This window comes from Perognathus longimembris, chromosome 2 (assembly GCF_023159225.1).
Source record: "Perognathus longimembris pacificus isolate PPM17 chromosome 2, ASM2315922v1, whole genome shotgun sequence".
In the NCBI taxonomy this organism is placed as follows: Eukaryota; Metazoa; Chordata; class Mammalia; order Rodentia; family Heteromyidae; genus Perognathus; species Perognathus longimembris.
The window spans coordinates 76,539,888-76,561,969 of record NC_063162.1 but is presented as its reverse complement, the minus strand read 5'-3'; the positions used below and the strand labels follow the sequence as shown (position 1 = coordinate 76,561,969).

General features: G+C 40.5%; 1 protein-coding gene across 4 annotated transcripts in view; it reads right to left on the bottom strand.

The window, feature by feature from the left end:
• Abca13 (ATP binding cassette subfamily A member 13) overlaps positions 1 to 22,082 on the bottom strand; it is a 403,566-nt gene that overhangs the window by 328,938 nt on the left and 52,546 nt on the right. For all 4 annotated transcript variants that reach the window (XM_048339554.1, XM_048339551.1, XM_048339552.1 and 1 more), the window contains exons 11-16: positions 19,819 to 19,946; positions 18,799 to 18,899; positions 18,384 to 18,554; positions 15,818 to 16,023; positions 14,164 to 14,303; positions 3,157 to 3,271 (exon numbers count right to left, since the gene is read on the bottom strand). In XM_048339554.1, coding sequence (XP_048195511.1) covers positions 3,157 to 3,271; positions 14,164 to 14,303; positions 15,818 to 16,023; positions 18,384 to 18,554; positions 18,799 to 18,899; positions 19,819 to 19,946 — 861 coding nt within the window. The remainder of the gene's footprint in view (positions 1 to 3,156; positions 3,272 to 14,163; positions 14,304 to 15,817; positions 16,024 to 18,383; positions 18,555 to 18,798; positions 18,900 to 19,818; positions 19,947 to 22,082) is intronic.

The following is a 22,082-nucleotide window of genomic DNA, read 5'->3' as shown; positions in this document are numbered from 1 at the left end:
GTAAGTTAGTTTCACCTGTGCTGTCTCTTCCAGAGAAATCATAGGATTTTCACATTACCTCTCAAAATGTCTTGGCTAGAGAGAATAATGCAAATAGTGAGATGCAACAAAAAGTGTGTCTGTTGTGGCTTAAGAAAAATCCTTTCCAGAAGGCATTCCAGGACCTGCACTGGTATTTTCTACCCAAGTGCTTATTTTTAAAGAACAAAGAGTTCTCACAAGAGCAACTCGGAGTCATGTCAAACCCACACTTGTAGAACTAACTTGGAACTCAGAAGTCATAGGCTCTCTAGAAAATTATTAGTGACAATACTGAAATCAGCTTCACATAAGGTCAGGCTTCATCCCTGCAGCTGTGCTATGATGCTAAGCCAGATGAACAGCTGTGAAGCCTGGAGTTGATGCTCACACCTATAATCCTAGCTTCTCAGAAAGTTAAGACCTGAAGACTGAGGTTCAATGCCCCAGACAGAAAAGTCTGTAAGACTCTTATCCTCAATTGACCAAAAGTGGAGGTATGGTTCAAGTGGTAGAGTGCCATCCTTGAGCAAAAAAAACAAGTAGCAGTGTGCGTGTACACGCGCACGTGCACACACACACACATTTCCAGAATTGTGAGTAAAAGAATTTGGCCTTTTCTGACTACTAATATTGGAATGATTAATTCCTTAGAATTTTGTTAACCCTGGATGCTGGCAGAGGGCAAGTATAAGAGACCAACTGTGTCAATATTATTTTTCTCTCTAGTAAGTGTGAACAAAGCATACAACAATTAATTTAATTGACTGTTACTTGTGGAATTGAGAGTGGCTATTTTGAAACAATTCTTTGGAAAAATTCTGATCAAGAAAATTAATGTTCTACCATTAAGAATTCAGTATAAACCGAGTAGAAATCCTGCCCACCAGGGAACCATACTATATAGAACAACTACTAGGCAAGTGATCATGTATTAATAGAGGAAAATGCAAAGAGTATGTGTACTAAAGCCCCAGTACCACAAAGAAAGAAAAGGAACAAAGAAATAGTCTATATTTATAACAAGAGCTAAAATGGTAATGAAATAGCAATAGTAGTAAAAGAACCAAAGTAGAAGTCATAAAGAATATTTCTACTAGATATTCAAAGCACCTGCAAACCCACATAGTTCATTCTTACAAAAGCCTTCTTAGGAACATAATTATTATTTCCATGGCATGGGGAAAATATTTTGATTTATTTAAAGTAATGAATGAATTCACACTCTTATCATGTGGTATGAACAGGACACAGGCCAGATTTTCTTGTTTTGAATTCAGCTCTCTAAATGTTAATTATGCTTGGGTGTGTGTGTGTGTATGTGTGTGTGTGCGCGCGCGTGCGTGCGTGCGTGTGTTCTGTTGCTGGAGCTTGAACTAAGGGCCTAGGTGCTATTTCTGAGCTTTTTTGCTTAAGGCTACATCCCTACCACTTGAGCAGTAGCTCCACTTCCAGCCTTTTTGGTCATTAATTGGGGATAAGAGTCTCACTGATTTTCCTGGCTGGGCTGGCTTTGAACCACAATCCTTAGATCTCAGCCTCCTGAATAACTAGGGGTACAGACATAAGCCAAGGGTGGCTGGCTGGTATTATCTTTTTTGAACTGTTATTTAGTTCAGGTTTCAAGAAAGTAAGGAACTATCAATTTGACATGTGGAAGAAACTGATTATCAGGAAGTCCCTTCCATTGTCCTTCCACGGCCACTGAACACTGGGTTCAGAAGGTGCTGGTGGTTCACGCCTGCAATCCTAGATATTCAGGAGGCTGAGATCTGAAGATCACGGTTCAAAGTCATCCTTGGCAGGAAAGTCCATGAGACACTTATTTCCAATAAGCTACCAAAAAAGCCAGAAATGTAGCTCTGAAACAAATAGTAGAGTATTAGCCTTGAGCATAAAAGCTAATGGACAGAGCCCAGGCACTGAATTCAAGCCTCAGTACTAGTACAAAATAAAATAATAATAATTTCTCCAAGGTGATGAACCTCAGGTCCAGAGTGGTGTAGCGAAATGGTTCTCAGACTTTGGTGTACACCAGAACCAGCATGCTTGTGGCTAAAGTGAGTTGATAATGTGGTACAAAGGGTAGTTGTCACCAACTCATTTCTTTATGGTCCATAATAAAAAACATTTTGTATGCTGTTAATTCTGTAAACAGATGCATGTTCAAAAGATCTATGATGGTCTTATAATCTTAATCTAATATATTTTAGATATTTTATTTTTTCCCTCTTAGGGAATACATTTAGTATAGTGTAGAAAAATACTTCATGACATTTTCATATAAGGTTATATAACTTTTCATACATAAACATAAAATTTGTTGTAGAAAATTCTTTAAACCAAATTTTAATCTAGGACTTCAATTTAATCTGTTCCTTGAATCTGTTTTTATGTGGCCCTTAAGAACAGATCCAAAATATCCATTGCTAATATAGCAATAAAAATACTTGGGGTACTGACAAAAAAAATAGGGAAATCTTGGTCCTATGCTAGAAAAATCAACAGATGAAATGAAGGGTAAGACTGGAGAAGTAAACTGAAGCCAGGTGTGACATTTGTGCTTTTAGCAAACATCACACATAAATTTGATTCACTGTGGAGTTGCAGTGCTACTCTTCTAATACAAAGCTCCTGTTCCATTAAGTTTTAATGCAGCTCACAAGTGATAATGAGTACTTTAAAAATGGACATAGCATCTGTAACCACGTGCAACAATCCTGATCTCAAAACATGCTGAAACAGCAAAGCAGGGAATAATCTGCCATATTTACACCTGAAGATTATTTTTCTTCCCAGTACCTCCAGAACCATGTGTATCTAAATCACTGATCCCACATCATAACTCTAAACAACTAGATGAGACCATTTCTCCAATAAACATTTCATTTGAAGAATATCCAGTATAAATCTTAGTAGAAAGGAAAATCTTATTACTATAGTCTGTACTCTCAAAACCCATAGAAACTTTAGTTATGCATTCTATGAAAAAATAAATAGCTTACCTAATGTGAAATATTGTATTAATGCTTAAATGAATCTCATAGATATTAAAGAATGGATAGCCTATGAATAGGTTTTGCATATATTCAAATAATGGTTAAATTAATATTTGGAAGTCAAATTCCAGTCACTTACCTGGAGACAGAAGTTATTGGAGACTTCATTAAATTATTGAAAAATATAAAATAATTATCACTGACAAGTTTCCAATCCATGTTTTCTTTATAACAAGGAGAGTCCTCAGAGAACACTAGGTAGAAATACATTGATATTAAATTAAACATAACAGACAAATCCAGTTGAGAAAAATATGTCACATTCAGTTAAAATGGTTAAAGATGATCCAGGCACTAGTGGCTCATCTAGCTACTAGTACTAGCTATTGAGGACCTGGGTTCAAAGTCAGCCTGGGAAGAAAAGTCCAAGAGACCCTTATCTCCAATTAACCAGCAAAAACTTGGAAGTGGAGGCATAGTGGCTCAAGTGGTAGAGCATGAGTAATGAGCCAAAACCATGAGTGAGAGCAAGAAGTCCTGAGCTCAAGTCTCAGTACTGGCACACATGTGCACACACACACACACACACACACACACACACACACAAAAGATTGAAAATGTCAAAAAAATGAAGATAAATTCTTGATTTGATATCTTCTTCTAGCAAAGATGATATACCACTAGCCACTAGCCAATGAGCAATGATAAATTGCAGTCAGAAAACCAACAGGTAGAATGGATGACTGATTGTCTCAGATGACTAGTAAAAGAGAGTAGAGTCTAGGTATATGGAGAAGAAACCAGGGCCAGTGGACATGCTAAGTTCAGCAGATGGAGCTCAGTGTTGAGAGGCAACAGGCTTCTCAGAGGGAAGGAGAGGGCTGCACAAAGCAAGAACATCAGCACATGCTCCCATCTAGTATCTGCCTGGCAACTAATTATCTACATGAGGACACCATGAGACACTAGCTAAGTCAATCCCAAAGTGATCAATGATAAATTGTTTAGTGATTTCATAAGCTTATTTCCCTTAGCCAGACAGGAATAATTGACAGGTCATCAGTCATACAGAAGAGCATGTAGAAAGGATTTTGCATCAATTGTAGGTAATATCTACAACCAGAATGAAAATGTGGTCAGTTTTGTCTTCTATATCTTTAAAACAAGACCATAAGGCTAAGATGCATGATAGAATACTTGCCTAGCATAAGCAAGGCCCCAAGTTTATTCTCAAGTACCACATTAAAAAAAGGGGGGGGGGGCTGGGGATATGGCCTAGTGGCAAGAGTGCTTGCCTCGTATACATGAGGCGCCCTGGGTTCAATTCCCCAGCACCACATATATAGAAAATGGCCAGAAGTGGCACTGTGGCTCAAGTGGCAGTGTGCTAGCCTTGAGCAAGAAGAAGCCAGAGACAGTGTTCAGGCCCTGAGTCCAAGCCCCAGGACTGGCCAAAAAAAAAAAAAAAAAAATGGAAGCCAATCACTGGTGGCTCACATCTGTAATCCTAGCTACTCAGGAGGTTGAGATCTAAGAAATGAGGTTCCAAGCCAGCCTGAGTAGGAAAGTACATGAGACTCTTATCTCCTATTAACCACCAGAAAAAGAACAAAAAAACAGAAGTAGATCTATGGCTCAAGTGGTAAAGCACTAACCATGAGTACAAAAGCTCAGGCACAGTGCCCAGGTCCCTGAGCAGGAACTCCAGGACTGCACAAAAGAAAAAAAAAATAGAAAGAAAGGAAAAAGAAAAAGAAAGAAGAGGAAGGAAAGGGAGGAGTGAAAACCTTAAAAAATCTAAGAAGTATAAAGCAATTTGGTTCAAAAAAATAAAACAGAATTAAAGGTAAGAGCATGAACCATATGAATGGCTTTTGTTATTCAATTTATGCTATACAGTTTAAACAGTTCAATTAAAAGTCAGAACATGTTAGATTAGATTTTAGACGTCCTAACCATATGTTGGTTACAGAAATGCACTTTAAGGGTTAGGAATATGGCCTAGTGGCAAGTGCTTGCCTCATATACATGAGGCCCTAGGTTCAATTCCTCAGAACCACATATATAGAAAAGGCCAGAAGTGGCTCTGTGGCTCAAGTTGCCCTAGAGCTAGCCTTGAGCAAAACGAAGCCAGGGACAGTGCTCATGACCTGAGTTCAAGCCCCAGGACTGGCAAAAAAATAAAAAGCTCAGAAATGCACTTAAAATATGGAGACATAAATAAAAAGAAACACATACCTCAATGTATTTATTGGAAAAAATTGGAGTTCATACAAGAGTTTTATCTTTAATAGACATCAAGAACCCTGGAAGCTATAGCAATTCTAAGCTGTGTATTTTATAAAAGAAATTCAGAACACATGAAACAAAAACTAATAGCAACAGAAGAAAAAGTAAAAAAAAAAATCAACATTATATTTATATATTTCAAGTCACATCATGGCAAAATACTAACAAGGATATAGAAATTTTATTCAACAACTTATTAAGCAACTATTAAATAACTTGATCTAATGAATGTTAAGAGAGTTTCCACCCCAAACAAGGTAGTACCTAATCTTCTCAAGAGCACAGGGAACATGCACCAAAGTAGGCTATATGCTAAGCTGCAAAGCAATTCTCAATAAACTTAAGATTGTAGTCATACAAAGAAAGTTCACTGACTAAAATAGAATTTGTTCAAAAGTCAGTAACAGAAATATATCTGAAAATCCCAAATATTTGAAAGATAAACATACTTCTAAACAATTTATAGATCAAAAGATAAACCAACAGGTAGTTAGAGGTTAAGTGCCTGCTATGTTAACTGAGTCAAGTTTTATGGATAGCAACATACCTCAACATTTTATCAAATTATATGCATTAAATGTCTGTCATCATGTATGTCAATTATATTTCAAGAAATCTGTTTGTTTTTTTTAATCTATGCTGGACACTGGTGGTTAATGCCTGTAATACTAGCTACTCAGGAGACAGAAATCTGAGGATCACAGTTCAAAGCCAGCCTAGACAGGAAAGTATATGAGACATCTCCAATATACTGCCAAAATGCTGGACACAGAGCTGTGGTTCAAGTGGCAGAAAACTAGCCTTGAGAAAAAAAAAAGCCTTAGAAAAAAGGGGATAGCACCTAGGCTCTGAGTTCAAGTCCCAGGATAGGCACAAAATAAATCCTCAAAATCACCTTTCTAATTTGATGCATGTTGGGGTCAGCTACACCTTTAAGGGGCCACAGCTGACCTCGGCCTGTCCCTCCCCTTCCTGTCTTTAACAGGAAGAGAAGCCCCTGTCCCTGGGGCTAGCACGTGTGCTATGGCGGAGGGGTACCCCAGGGGCCCATCCATAGGGGGCTGGACATCTGTCAACAAATTAAGTCTCCTGACATCATTTGAGGAACAGCTCCTTGGGACCAATCAGGGGCCCCTCTCTTGTGCCTGCCTTTGGGGTATATCTGGGAGGCTCCTCATTTGAATAAACAGAAGCCCTAGAGGTTTTCTCCAGGGGCCCACGCATCCGTGTTGTTCTTGGCGGTTTTGGGGCACCCTGCGACCACATGCCACCGAGGCTACCTGTGGCCATCGCTCCCACGTGAGAGCGATAAAGGACCACCCAGGAAGGGGCAGACAAGCCCCTTCCCCCCCCCCAGCGAGGGGAAGTAGAGAGAGAGAGCCCACAGATGGCGGCCCAGTGTGGGGCAGGATGCCCACGGGAAAAGCAATCCGGAGCTGACGGTAGCCTTCAGGAAAGATGGGAGTGAGTACTCCGGAACGTGTGGTACCTCCATCTATGGCGATGGGGCAGAATCAATCCGCGTCCCAAGAGGCTGATCGGATGGCACTCGCACCAAGGGCCAAGGAAATTCTGCAGCCCTCAGAGATTGGCTTGCAGCTTCGCACCTCCGGGCGCCAGGCGGGGCGGCAGCGGCAGTCTAGCCCAGGGCCCCCCTGCCCGGGACTTTTAAAGTCCCTACTAGGGAGCAGCCACTCGTACTGGACGCTGGCCTCCGGGGACGCGGGACCCAAGGTGGCGACGGGAGCCGCAGGGGGTCATGGCCCTGGCAATGTTCAGGTCTCAGAGAGCGCGGGCCGCCCTAGCGCCGGTGGCAACGCGCATAGAGGCATTGTGAGTCTACAGCATGCATCTGTGTGAGTCTGAGTGTTTCTGTTGAGTGAGGAGAGGTTCCCTTTTGTTTTTATCAACCATGTGGTTCTATTATGGGCAAAATAATACCATTTGCCACTGGAATTCCAGAAAACTTACATGGCCAATTTAAAAAAAAAAAAAATTATAAGCATGCCTCAAAGCTTGTGCACAAGTATCTGTATGTCTGTCCGTGTGTGTTGGTAAAACATGGTTTCAAAGTTACTTGCCTTTTGGCTACTAATTTAACTTTAATTCTTAATGTTAAACTGTTCTTTGCAGCCTGTGGGTGGAGTCACAGTAAACAGCCTGGAGGCAGTTGTGACTCTTATCACCAAACTCCAAGCCAAAAGAAAAAAAAAAAAAAGGTATTCTTTCTCTCCTGGGCTCTCATAAACTCTAGATCAAGGGACCAGAGTCATTTTGGAACAACTGCGCAAACCTCGATTTTCCTGACTCAGGATTAATACTTTGCTTTATAGGATGCAGGTCGACGTGTGCTAGCTGCATGGACTGTGGCAGTCCATGGCTACAGGAAGCTGACTCCACAGTCTGTTCCCAAACTGCCTTGGTTTATTTTTTTCTCTGACCTATAGTTGTTGTTTCCCTCCCCTCCCCTCCCCCCCAGCCAGGGACCGAACCCCGGACCTTGCGCTCATCAGGGAAGCGCTCTTCCGCTGAACTAAATCCCCAGAGCCTTGTATATGCCTTTACAGATTGGAAAACTAAGCCCAGAGCACTTGCTCTGGAGACATGTCTCCCCTTGTTTTCTCTTCAGGAAAACAAAGACTGTGGTGGATTTTTCCATGGAGAAACGAGAAAGCCTGCCTGTACCAGCGATGGACCCAGTGTCAGCCCTGTTTCTTCCCTGGACCCAGCCTGGTGCCCTGCCATGTCATAAGAAAAATAATAATAATAGATAAAAATAAAAATTGGAAAAAAAAGGGAGAGAGAGGAGAGTAGACCCCATGATTAGTAAGGATAGCTATGCTTATATTATATATCTTAAGAAAATATCTTAAAAAATTTAAATCTTCCCAAAACAGTGGGAAAGAGCTTTGTAAATGCTTTTACAGATTGGAAAACTAAAAACCCAGAGCACTTGCTCTGGAGAAATGTCTCTTCTTGTTCTCTTCAGGAAAACAAGGAATATACTGCAATTCTTCTGCTCTTCTAAAGAGAATAAGCGCTTCTTGAGAGGCAATATTTAGCTGTGGCAGTGTCGCTTGCAGTTTTGTACAAAAGTTAAAGAAATTTTGCACCATGTTTATTCTACTCCTCTCCCCCTACTGTTTGATTTAAGGGAGTCCCGTTACAGGGAAATAGGAGCTGAGGGTTTGACACCCAACCTTAATGTTTTTTAAAAAGTAAGCGCAAAGATTTAACACCTTCGCTTCAATGTTTATATATAAAAAGAATGTTTTGGGGCTGGGGATATAGCCTAGTGGCAAGAGTGCCTGCCTCGGATACACGAGGCCCTAGGTTCGATTCCCCAGCACCACATATACAGAAAACGGCCAGAAGCGGCGCTGTGGCTCAAGTGGCAGAGTGCTAGCCTTGAGCGGGAAGAAGCCAGGGACAGTGCTCAGGCCCTGAGTCCAAGGCCCAGGACTGGCCAAAAAAAAAAAAAAAAGAATGTTTTACTAATCACTTATGTTTAAATTATTAGCTACTGTGAACTACCAGGGATGCCAGAGCTCCAGCCTACTTCTACTTCACCACCAAAAGAGGGCTGATGTCTGCACCTTCCTGCACTTGGCAGAAACCAGCTGAGGATTCCAGCTTCTCTGGACAAAGCCAGAAGGACGGCCACCTTACCTACCCCTTCCCTCTGTGGAAGAGGCCCCCTATATATTTTTATATATATATATATATATATATATATATATATATATATATATATGTCTTATGTCAGCATTTGCCTTATGCCTACATGTATGTTTTCAACATCCCCTACTAATTAAAAAAAAAAAAAGAGTAGCAGATGTTGGGGTCAGCTGCACCTTTAAGGGGCCACAGCTGACCTCGGCCTGTCCCTCCCCTTCCTGTCTTTAACAGGAAGAGAAGCCCCTGTCCCTGGGGCTAGCACGTGTGCTATGGCGGAGGGGTACCCCAGGGGCCCATCCATAGGGGGCTGGACCTCTGTCAACAAATTAAGTCTCCTGACATCATTTGAGGGACAGCTCCTTGGGACCAATCAGGGGCCCCTCTCTTGTGCCTGCCTTTGGGGTATATCTGGGAGGCTCCTCATTTGAATAAACAGAAGCCCTAGAGGTTTTCTCCAGGGGCCCACGCATCCGTGTTGTTCTTGGCGGTTTTGGGGCACCCTGCGACCACATGCCACCGAGGCTACCTGTGGCCATCGCTCCCACGTGAGAGCGATAAGGGACCACCCAGGAAGGGGCGGACAAGCCCCTTCCCCCCCCCCAAAGGAGGGGAAGTAGAGAGAGAGAGCCCACAGATGCAAATAATTTTTTACTTTCATATTAATTTCACAAATAAAATTACATAAAATTTTCATCGATTATACCTCACTGATTGGCTAATATATATAAAGAGAGAGAGAAGCAAAGAGAAAGAGAGAGAGAGACAGAGAGAACTGTACTAAGGGTTTATAGGTAAAATAATGGCAATAACCTTGAAAGTTAGATTAACATCCAGCTGTGTGAATAACAGCAGATAAGAAAAACATTAATGCTATCAGGAAACCAGGCAGTATCAATACTTGTAATGAACAAAAGAAGAAAAAAATCCTCCACAGTAAATTCCCTGGCAAATGTTAGGGGAGCATTATAATTCTGACATGCACTTCAATTAAGGAAGAAGAAGGAATTGGTATCTACTGTATATGATAGCAATTCTGTGCTATATTGCAAACATCTCAGATAATTGTCCTAAAAACCCAGTAAAGTAGGCTATATCATTTTCTTCAGCTCTGAACTTTGATGGTTATTTTATAGATGGAATCTAGAAAACTTTCCTGCCTGGGCTGGCTTGAAGCACAGTTCTCCAGATCTCAACCACTTGATTAGCTAGGATTCTAGGCAAAAGCCACCAGTGTCCAGCTCAGCCTTCTTTTGACCATCTTATTGACAATGAATCTGGGGAGGTAATTCCTTCTATTTCTGGATTCTTTAACTGTTAAGACATTTTCCCTGAGGACACCCACTTGGAAGATCAACCACATGCCTTATTATCATTCATTCCCCAAGAACCACTAAAACAGCAACTGAAAATAGAAAAGTGTCAAATCCCATAGTAAGATGAATTGTAAAAGGAAAGAAGAGCAGAAGAAACTAACAGCATGTAGAAATAAGAAGACAAATGGTCAAGGAGAAGATATAGAAAAGCCGAATGTGAGGCTTAAGCTCAAAGAAAAATTCAAAAGGCAGAAGATGAGCTTCTTCATAAAATGCTCCTCAAAAGTACAAGATGCAGAATTAAAAGTAAGCAGATATGTTACAATAGAACTTTGAATAATGAAAATTCTAACTCTCCTGCTTATTACCCTAATCAGAATTCTTTTTCTTTTGTTTCCTTTTTTCTTTTTTTTCTTTTTTTTTTTTTTTTTTTTTTGTGCAGTCCTAGAGCTCCCACTCAGGGCCTGGGCACTGTGCCTGAGCTTTTGTACTCAAGGTTAGTGCTTTACCAGTTGAGCCATAGATCTACTTCTGGTTTTTTTTGTTTGGTTTGGTTTGGGGTTCTTTTTGTGGTTAATGGGAGATAAGTGTCTCATGTAGTCTTCTGTTCATCACTCTAGCCAGGCAACTCTTCCTCTATGTCATCAGAAGATACATGGTTTGCGGGAGAAGGAAATAGAAGAGATGGGTACCGAAGCTGGAGGATAAGCATGATTGATCAACAGTGTGGATGTTAAATATTAAGGATTCGTTTAACCTTATTTTTATTGGCAAAATTTTCATCACTCTCTTTTGTTTGTTTATCAGAATGGTAGCAGCCAAATACAGTTATTTCCTTCATTTAGAAGATTCTGCTCTTTGGGCTTCAAAACAACTTGCCTGTCTTACAGAAGAGATGCACATCTGTGGCAATGGTTGAAGATCATCCCCTGGGAAGAGTAGCTTATCACCTAGTCACTGTCACCTGGTCACCCTAAAGGGAAGCCTTTAGGTGACAGGCAAGCTCTTGCATAATAAACATTTTAGTGTTTACTTCTCACATAGAAATAGACAGCAAAGGACTGAGACCTCAAGGAAACATTTTTATGGAAGACAGAGATCATTCACAGAAAAGAGAAATCAGAAATTAATGATTCAAACTCTAAAATAAAAGACTTGCTCTCAGTCAAGAAACTAGATGTGATAAGAACAAAGAGCTATTTTAATGAGTATATATAAAACCAGGAAAAGTTTCCAGTATTCAAGTGTGCTAGTATCTTAAATAAAATTGAGAAAAATATCTCAAAAATTAGAAGAGAAAATATTCTAAAGGATTATAAAATTAGAGAATTGTACAGAAGGAAAAATCTGTCTGTTTAGATATTTTAGAGAGAGTACATGAAAAATTTGAAATAACCGAAGAAATAATACAAGAATGTTTTCCAAAATGTCTATCACCAAGTAGAAAGAATACACTGAGTACATGATACAGTGACTTTTTTAAGTTCATATCAACTCAAGTGTCCATAATATTTCCGAATATTAGAACTAAGAACAGAATCTTACAGTTTATCAGTGAAAGGGGGAAAAGAGAAAAATGCACTAAAACATTGAGATTTTTATTTCTTGGAGGCAGGCTTTCCCTAAGTACCCCAGGCTGGCCCTGAACTAGTGCTCCTCCTGCTTCAATCAGCTTCCTGAACGTTGGCACTATAGGCATACCACATCATTCTCAGCTTGGAGATCTTAACTAAGTCATTTCCCACAGAAAGCTAAGAAGTGCCTACTAGCAAAAATATTTGATTTTTTAATAAGGAAGCCAAAGCAGCAAAGAACGTTAAGGTATAGGAACACCAGTCAGCCCAGGAAGATGCAGCCAATATCTTAAGATGAACAGTGTTTCCTATATGATAGAACAAATGCAAAGACCAGTCCTGGGAAGTGTTGGTTGGATACTGAGAGGCACAGAAGGAGACTCTCTGGTAGTTTTTTGTTTGTTTGTTTGTTTGTTTTGTTTGTTTGTTTTTTGGCCAGTCCTGGGCCTTAGACTCCGGGCCTGAGCACTGTCCCTGGCTTCTTTTTGCTCAAGGCTAGCACTCTGTCACTTGAGGCACAGCGCCACTTCTGGCCATTTTCTGTATATGTGGTGCTGGGGAATTGAACCCAGGGCTTCATGTATATGAGACAGCACTCTTGCCACTAGGCCATATTCCCAGCCCCCCTGCTAGTTTTTTAAAGCAGAAATTTGTAGTGAAAGGGAGGAGCAAAAACCTGTTGTTCACATCACAGAAGAAAAAACAGAAACTTCCATTCTCAGCCCAAACCACTCAAGATGCAGACACTCTAAGGAGATGCTGACAGCCCCACTGACATGAAACAATGTCAGGACAAATCAAGAGAGATGAAAGCAGACAAAAGATAGAAATGGAAATTGTGCTATACTTGTATGGCTTAATATGAAGCCGTAGTTCTGTTTCCTAGAACAGCTCGCAGAACTCAAGAAAACAGTTTCCTGACTAAGTTACTGACTTACTATAAAGGCTAAAACCAAAGAAGAGCCAGATGGAAGAGAGATGCTCACAGCATGGGAGGGCAGGAAGGTTGGGGTGAAGAGCTTGGTGCCCTCCCAGGACTCCATCAGTCCATCAGCCTGAAAGCTGTCTGGGATTTTGGAGAGCTTCATAGGGGCTTTGTTATATATTGTAACTGATTAAAATATTGTTCATTAGTGATTAATTCTCTCCTCTGGGGGAAGGTAAACAGTTGGGGCAAGGTGGATAACACTTGAAACCCTTCAGTTACACAGCTGACTCCTCACCAACCAGCCCCAACATGAGGCCATCCAGGAACTGCCAATTATCTTACCAGTATATGCAAGTTATTTCATACCAAACATATATATTTGCAAGCTTAATGAAACCAAAAGTTCCCTAAAATACAAATTGCATTATCTCACAATTACATGATTCACAGGGAAATCTTTGTTATCGAAAAGACTGGCACAGCTCCCAAAAACCCTCTCGGTTCCACAGAAACAGAAAGTTCCATAGGTCTCTACTAAGTCAGGTCATCATTAGTCTTATATGCATAATTATTTTCATGTAAACCAGTATGATTTTTTTTTGGTGCCAGTCCTGGGGCTTGAACTCAGGGCCTGGGTGCTGTCCCTGAGATTCTTTTTCTCAAGGCTATCACTATGACTTGAGCCACAGAACCACTTCTGGCTTTTTCTGAGTAGTTAATTGGACATAAGAGTCTCACAGGCTTACCTGCCCCAGCTGGCTTTAAACTATGACCCTCAGATCTCAGCGACCTAAGTAGCTAGGAATGAACTACCAGCACCCAGTTCAGTATGGCTTTTTTAACTGACATTAATTAATCATACAGGAGCCTTCATTTTAACATTGCTTCTGGTTCACAATGGCCCTTCTACATTCTTTCTTCCTCACTCTCATTTCCCAAACCAGCCTCATCATGGGGCTTTCATTTTTATACGTGTATTGTGTTGACATTAGCTCCCTTTCTTTTCCCCACTAGTCTGCTCTCTCATTAATGCCTATGCTCTAGATAAGAAATATTTCAACTTCCTAATATTGTTTCTTGTTAAAATTCATGTTTATTGTTCAAAAGGGTTTTTTCCACCAAGATGATGTTCATAGTAAAATTAGTCATTGGTGCTGGACCCCAGGGGGCAATCAAAGCAGGATTTCTTAGGAGTCTTGCTATAACTGATGGAGAAAATCTGAATTCAGTACCTGTAACATCAAATTGTACTTAGTCAAGTTTTCAAATTTATGTTCCCTTTGTGAAGTATTTTATGAAAGTCATCTTACTTCTCTAAAGAGAGAAACACTTTATATTGTCATCACTTAAGGTAGTGGACTTACCCATTGGATTGTTCTGGAAACTTCCTTGCATGTTCACATATCGAATTGCTTCACAAGTAATCCTGATGAAACGCAGGAAGGTTTTCCAGTAGGGTATTTGTTCCAGATATGTTTGTGCTTGTTCAAGTATGTGAAATATCCTTCAATCAGAAAGAATATAAAGTAAGCTAAACTTGCTAATGATTTTCTAGATGACAGATCACTACAACCCACTTAAACATAAAATATGCAAATATAGCAATCCACATATGAATGTCATTAGAATATTGGAAATAGTTCAGTCCAGTTTTTATTTTTTTATGAAACCCTGCACCCTGGCTTGAAAAATGAAGAAAACCATTTTGGGCAATGTATAAAGTGTAAGAAAGAGTACATCAAAGCTAGACACTGGTGATTCATTCTTGTAATCCTAGCTACTCAGGAGGCTGAGAGAGAGAGTTCATAGTTCAAAGCCAGAATAAGCAGGAAAGTCTGTAAGACTCTTCTCCAATAAACTACCCAAAAAGCCAGAAGTGGAGCTATAGTTCAAGTGGGAAAGCACTAACCTTGAACAAAAAAACCTTAGGAACAGCATCTAGGCCCTAAGTTCAAGACCCAGGAGGGCAGCAAAATCATGAGTTGTGAAAGAAAATAAAGAATATAAAATTTTAATTTTCAGGCAAAGAACAATACATTCTCTTGTATATGTACGTATTTATACTATATATATATACATATATATATAAATGTATGTATGTTACTATGAACTTCCTAACAGCCAAGGGAAGTGGAATTGATCACACATATAATACATATGTACTCCAATATAAAAACAAGGTGAAATTCCTGGAGAAACATGTTGCCAAAGAGATGATCCAGCCTGGTACCCACAATCCTAGTTACTCAGGCAGCTGAGATTTAGAGAACCACAGTTAGAAGCTAGAAAGTACAAAAAAAAAATTCTGTGAAACTAGCAAAATGCTGGACTGGAGGCTTAGCTTAAGTGACAGACTGTCATCTTTAAGAGCACAAGGCCCTGAGTTCAAGCCCCCATACTATCACAAAAGAAAAAAAAAAAAAAAGAAAGAAAAGAACTTCCCATTAGCAACTATGTGAAAATTGAGTGTGTGATTAAAAAGAATTCCAACATGTGGTAGATTGGACTGAATTAAATTTTATGTGAAAGATTAAGGCAATAGTTAAACTTAATGGAACTGCTTAAAATGTTATAGTTTTTTGGTGTGTGTGTTTTTTTTTTTTTTTTTTTTTTTTTTGCCAGTCCTGGGCCTTGGACTCAGGGCCTGAGCACTGTCCCTGGCTTCTTTTTGCTCAAGGCTAGCACTCTGCCACTTGAGCCACAGCGCCACTTCTGGCCATTTTCTATATATCTGGTGCTGGGGAATCAAACCAAGGGCTTCATGTATAAGAAGCACTCTTGCCACTAGGCCATATTCCCAGCCAAAATGTAATAGTTCTAGATGCTTTATAACAACACCAATAGGATAATCCCTTTAAAGTAAATTAAGTATCCTTATTTTCTAGTAGATATTCAACAAATATTCTAGTCATTAGAAACTGAATGTACTATGTGACACATTTTGAGGAGCAGGGGTCAGTTGAAATCATGCTGTTATATAACCAACTGTTGAGAAGTTTTCCATCCCCACGTACTCACACTGTGGAGACAAGTTGGTGCTCACAGCCACCAGAACAGACGCCATCCACACTTGAGGCATCAGCTTTTGGCAACTGGAAGAGCCGAGAACAGGAAAGGCTCACTTCTGACAGCTGCATCTCAAGTTCTGTCCAGCCCAGATGCCCTTCAGATAATAGGGCTGAAGTATTTGTATGCCCATTAATGACCTCTTGCAGAATATGATCCTTAATTGAAAAAGAAAATGTCCCTTATAAAACATTAAGCCATTCAAATATAGGTACTCGAGATCTAGCTTACCTAGTCTCACTTACCAAGGTTTCCAAGTCAACTGTGCATTTGATAACCTGTAGGAAGATGGTCCCCGAAGGCATAGTTCCAGGTTTGAATTTTTTGTGTGCTGGTCCTGGGGCGCTAACTCAGGGCCTATGTGCTGTCCCTAAGCTTTTGTGCTTAAGCCTAGCACACTATCACTTTGAGCCACAGCTCCAATTCCAGATTTTGGTAATTAATTTGAGGTAAGAGTTTCATGGACTTTCCTCCCCTCGCTGGCTTTGAAATGTGATCCTCATATTTCAGCCTCCTAAGTACCTAGGATTACAGGCATGAGCCACTAGCACCTAGGTAGATTTGAGTTTTATCATGTTCCAAGTTATGCCTTCAAACTAAAAATTTACCCAACAGTAAACTAGCATATCTCACATTCCACTTAATAGTGTCTTTTATTAAGACCTCAGTGTCACAGCAATGTGAATTACCTTGTCTCCCCAAATGGTCCCAATGAACCTAATAATTAGACTCCTGGTAAACCTCTCCCAGAATTCATCAAAGCTAGTTGACATGCATTAACTCATTAAATGTAGCAGAGGTGAACTTGTGCCAGTTCTAGGCCTGCCCTTTCTGAGAAGTAGTCACAGGATTTACAAGCTTCTCTTCTTTCTCATTTCTGAGATCCTTGGATGGCCCTGTAAGAAATCCAGCTACCTGACTAAGAGACCATCTGGGGAGAAAAGAAACTCTGACACTATATTAGAGAGGGAGAGTTTCTGGCACCAAGGATTCCAGTTGAGCAACCAAACAACAGTCTCCCTGGCCAATCAGAAGAACCACCTTTCTGAGCCATGGACACTCAGAATCATAAAATACCAAAGAAGGCATTTTGTTTTCCATCACTGAGCTTAGGGGGACTTTTGTTAGGACACATACCCTAAGCTCCATCAGAATGGCCATCTCATATATAAGTGACCTAGAAACCCCCTCACCACCTGCAGTAGGTCCTATTAGACCAACCCAGACTCCATTTGGGCTAGGAGTTAAGCTCTATAGATAAACAGAAATTGAGAAGTGTCTTTCTAAGTCAAAGTCCACTAGCAAAAGTAGATTTGATTGCTTAAATGATTTCAAGTACACTTTTGGGGGGATCTGTCTAGCACCCTTTCCAGCATTATATTGCTTCTAAATTATATACTCTACTTAATGTTCATAAACTTCTTCGTGATAGAATTTCAGATACTACACTCCAACACATTCATGCCTTCTACCCCAATCAATCAGGAGAGCAACTTCCTGTTCCCATTTCCTTTGATATGCAGGGAAGATGCTACAAATCTTTGACCAGGCTGAATTATGCACACATTACTATATCAATTTTTATTTTCTATGACATCATCTACCTTTTATTAGTTTCATAGTTCATTAGTTTCATTTACCTTTTATTAGTTTCATTATTTTCTTTGTTTATTTCATAGTATGCACAGAAAATGTTTATTTTAACTAGGTAACTCTGAGAGTAAAAACAGAATTATGATATTTAGTTCTTAGTTTAAAAAAGGAAGGCTAACCTTGACATAAGAATCTTTCAGAATAGACAACTATTCTTCACTCACATATGAGCACTCAGTAAATTCAGTCCATATTCTAGGTGGTAGGAAAAACATTTTTTTCATCTCCAATGACCTGAGCTTTGCTACATATTGACAAATCACCTAACCCATCGCTCTATTTTTTTTTCTCAAGTGCAGGTGAAAACTGTAACAGGATAGAAACCATAGAGCCAGAGAAGCAAAAATAAGTGCTTTGAAATTTGGAGTATGGACAGGCGCTGGTTGCTCACACCTGTAATCCTAGCTACTCAGGAAACTGAGATCTGAGAGTCACAGTTCAAAGCCAGCCCAGGCAAGAGTCCATGAGACTGTTATCTCCAATTCATCACCAGGAAATTGGAAGTGGAGCTGTGGTTCAAAGAGCTAGAGTGCTAGCCTTGAGTAAAAGAGCTCAAGGATGAAGCCCAGGCCCCGAGTTCAAGTCCCACAACTGACCAAAAGAAAAGAAGAAAGACATTTTGGGGTATAATGAGTGATTTTCAAGCAGATCTTGGCCAGGTAGGTAACACATTCCCAAGCAATTAGACAAAGGAATTAAAGGGCAACCATGATTCTATTAAGCACTTTCTTTGAATTGTATAGGCTGATGTTAACAATACCCATGTCAAAATTTCAGTTTTGATTATTAGCATCTTCAGTGAATTCAGTTTGAGTCACCAGTGAAATTGGTACTCTTGCAAGAGATCTAATGGTAGACTACTTACAGCATCCTCTACTGCAGCAAGCAACTTGTTTAAAACACTGGTCTTGTTTTCAGAATGGTGGCACCACAGTTCCCAGAGGTCCCCCAAGATGCTGAAGTTCCCAGAGATCAGGAGAGCTTCTTTGGAGGGGTGCCCATTGAGGCAGGTAGCAGTAGCATTCTTTGTCAACAGCTAAAAGATCGATGACAATGGAAAGGTATAAGTAACATTTCAAGAGTCTTAGTTATATGGGTTGCAGGGCTATCTGTAGAAATAAACAAAGGAAATGTTACAATGGAAGCAAAGTTCTTTAAAAAGCTGGCCTAATTTCACTTTATTTTGCTAGCAAACTCATCATAAGCAACCTTGAATATTGTATGAGTTTCTTGAATGTTTTACAAAGATGGCTTATGTATAATTCTCAGCTGTGGTTTACCTGCTTTAATTCCCCAAAGAACTCGTCCTTTTTGAGTTGCCATCTGTCTGGTCCACCCTGTACGGAATCGTTTGCTGAAGTCTCCAGGGAAGTAAGGATTTCTGTAAGATCAATAATTTGATTCATTACTCATCAAAGTTAGGCTTCTTCCAAATCTTGACTTATACACTTGACATGAATCAATAACTTGAATTCTTAGGCATTTCAGTAAACCTGTTATCATACATTTCCTTGTCTTTCTCAGGAAAATAAGGGAAGTCATTATAATACCATTTCTTCCTTTCTGAAGGAAGACTCTTTAGTAGAAGTTTTTGGTTCTAAAACAACCAATCTCATTTTTCCACTTAGTCAAAAGGACAAACTTGGCCAGGCACAGTGGCTCGTGCCTATAATCCTAGAGGCTGAGATCAGAGCATCTCAGTTCAATGTCAGCCCAAGCAGGAAAGACCATGAGAATCTCATCTCCAATTAATCACCAAAAGGCCAGAAGTGGAGCTGTGCCTTAAGTGACAGAGAACTAGCCTTGAGCACAAAAGCTCAGGGATATAACCCAGGCCCTAGAGTTCAAGCTCCAGAATTGGCCAAAATGTTTTTTAAAGGCATACTTCCACAGAAGAGAAAAGAAACAGCAACACCCACCAGAGTCAAGGGAAGTTCAGAGAAGGGCATTCCATATACCCATGGGAAACCTGATTCTTTGCCTCAAGTCCACTGAGGAGCAGAGGAAATGGAACTTAATGATTCATTTGAGCCTTTCCAGCATGGAAACTCAGGGTGCTGTGTGTCGATGCAATGTTGAACCACACAACTCTAGCCCACACTGCAAATTCTGGTGAGCACTGGGAGGTGCCCTCACTGTGTCGGCCATGACATCAGACTAAAGCATAAATAGTCACACAGCTCCAGCATGAATTAGCTCCAGACTTTGTAATGCTGTCAGATCATTGCAAGTCCATAGGCCGATAAATGTCATGTGTTCTCTTAGCAAATGGGTGACAAATGACAGCAGAGCATATGTACCTTTGACAAAATGGAAATCCTGGGTCATGGCATTTCTGACAGCGTCATCCAGCTGCTGCAGTCTCTGTATGCCTGGCCACCAGGGGAGGTTGTGCAACACAGTCTGAAATTTCTGCAGATGTTGGAATCTGAGGACAAACATGCATAAAGGAAAGGAAATGGAAGGTTGTTCAATGAGCCAGCTAAGGACATGAACTTCCATGCAAACGAAATACTCACTGCTTCAGGCAGTGTGTTTATAGAATGAATGCCTCTCTCCATCTTCTAACCAGGTATTTGATACATTGCATTGTTTCAATCAGCTGATTAGAGTTTCTTTTACATACTGGATATGGGTCATACATACTCTTTATCCTGAAGCAAGAAAATATTCCCCAAATAGTGTATAAGAGAAGCAAGGTTTGGATAAAGTCCCAGTTGAACTTTAAAAGCTTTTTTTTTCCTGCCAGGAGTGATGGTACACATATATAATCTGCACTCAGAAAGCAGAGGCAGAAAGGATTAACATTCCAGGCTAACCTGGGCCTTTGTAAGACCCTTTGGTATTTTCCTGGAAGCCTATAGTTAGGAGACAGTAAATTATTTCAAAAAGTGGTTCATAACATTGAGTTAATCAGGACCTACCAAATTGGTATTAACTAGGATCCCACTGGGCTGTAAGACTCTTAAAGGTCCCAGGCCCTGAGTTCAAGCCCCAGGACCTGAACAAAAAAAAGAAAAAACAAGATTCTCAAAGGTCACAGGAAGAGAAACTAGTCAGACTAATTTCCCCCAGAGTGTTAAGCTGCTGAGTTCAGACACATTGAAGACCCAGAAGGGAGTGTTTCATCTGAGTCATGGTGCAAGGACTATGGTTTTAAGCTATTCACCTTGAAAGTTAGTCAGAACATGACCAGAAAAAAACATTCCTAGTGCTACCTTGCCACATATCTCTTCCAGGTACCTCAGTGGAGTTGGTAGAATAAGAGACAAGGACTCTTAGGGTTGTTCTATCTCTGGGCTCTCATCTGCTAAGAGGGACGATGTGCTGCTCAAACTGATGCAGAAGGCAATTCAGAGAAAAAATGCTGGGAAGTAAGAGGAAAATGAAATTATAACAATTGTGGAAGAATAAAGAGCCAGACATGAGTCACACTGCCTTAGAGCACAGGGCATTCTTACCTAGGAAAAAGATGGCAGGCTAGAGACGATAAGAACAGGAAGAATGTTGGTAGTTGGAAGCCAGGTAAAATGCTGCCCCTGGAGAAAACTTGGCATAGCTGGGAGCTCCTGGTCTGTAAGTGCACTTCCTTGCCCTCTGTTCTCCTTGCAGCCTGTCACTAGTCCTGAGTTATGTCTAAGACAGTGGCTGCTGCCCTGTGGTCTCTGTGCTAAGGAATCTGACCTCTGGGTTACAGAGAACGTGAGGAAGGTATCAATCCCGGTGGAATCCACCAGAGGGAGTCCCATCCTGGGATACGCACCTCTTACTAGTCTGGCAGGAGAGCTGCTTCTTGTCTTGAGCTACATGCAAGGGGTTTGGGTGTGTGGTGCAGGAGGAGGAAGCAGAAAGGCTGGGCTGTCCCAGAGGAAGGCGATTCTCTGTGTGTCATGGAACCTGGATGGAGGTCTGACAAGGACATCAAGTGTTCATATCTGTGAGTGGGAGCTTCATAGTGATGTGTATATTCAAGGGTCAAACCTTGCTGGAGTATTCAGAGATTTCCTATTAAGTTTTTGGCTCACCAGCATCTACACACACCCCACCCAGAACATAATTGAAAAGCTTCCATGGCTCAAGTTATCCGATGAACGTAACTTTTGCAGGAACAGACAAAGAAGATAGAAGGATTTCAGAGACACCAAGACCTCCAAAGGAAACAGGTGTGGCAATGCTCTCATTTGTTTTGGTTGAACTTATACTTTGCCAATCAAAGAATGTGAGTAACTGGCTACAGAAACATGGTAGGAAAGAAGGGTGGGACTTACAGGGCCAAAGCATTTGATTTAAAAAAAAAAAAGTTTCCTGCTAAGCATGAATGAGAATCTTTAATTGTAAAAAGAAAAAAGTGCATATAAGTAACTGCCTGATTTAAAGTGGAGAAAAATAGTATCTGACAGAATTCATCCTTTGTTTGAAAGGATGTTCAAACATTGTTGTCACAATTACCCAAAGATAACAAAGTAACAACTTTAAAATCTTTGAGCCAGGGCTGGGGATATGGCCTAGTGGCGAGAGAGCTTGCCTCGTATACATGAGGCCCTGGGTTCGATTCCCCAGCACC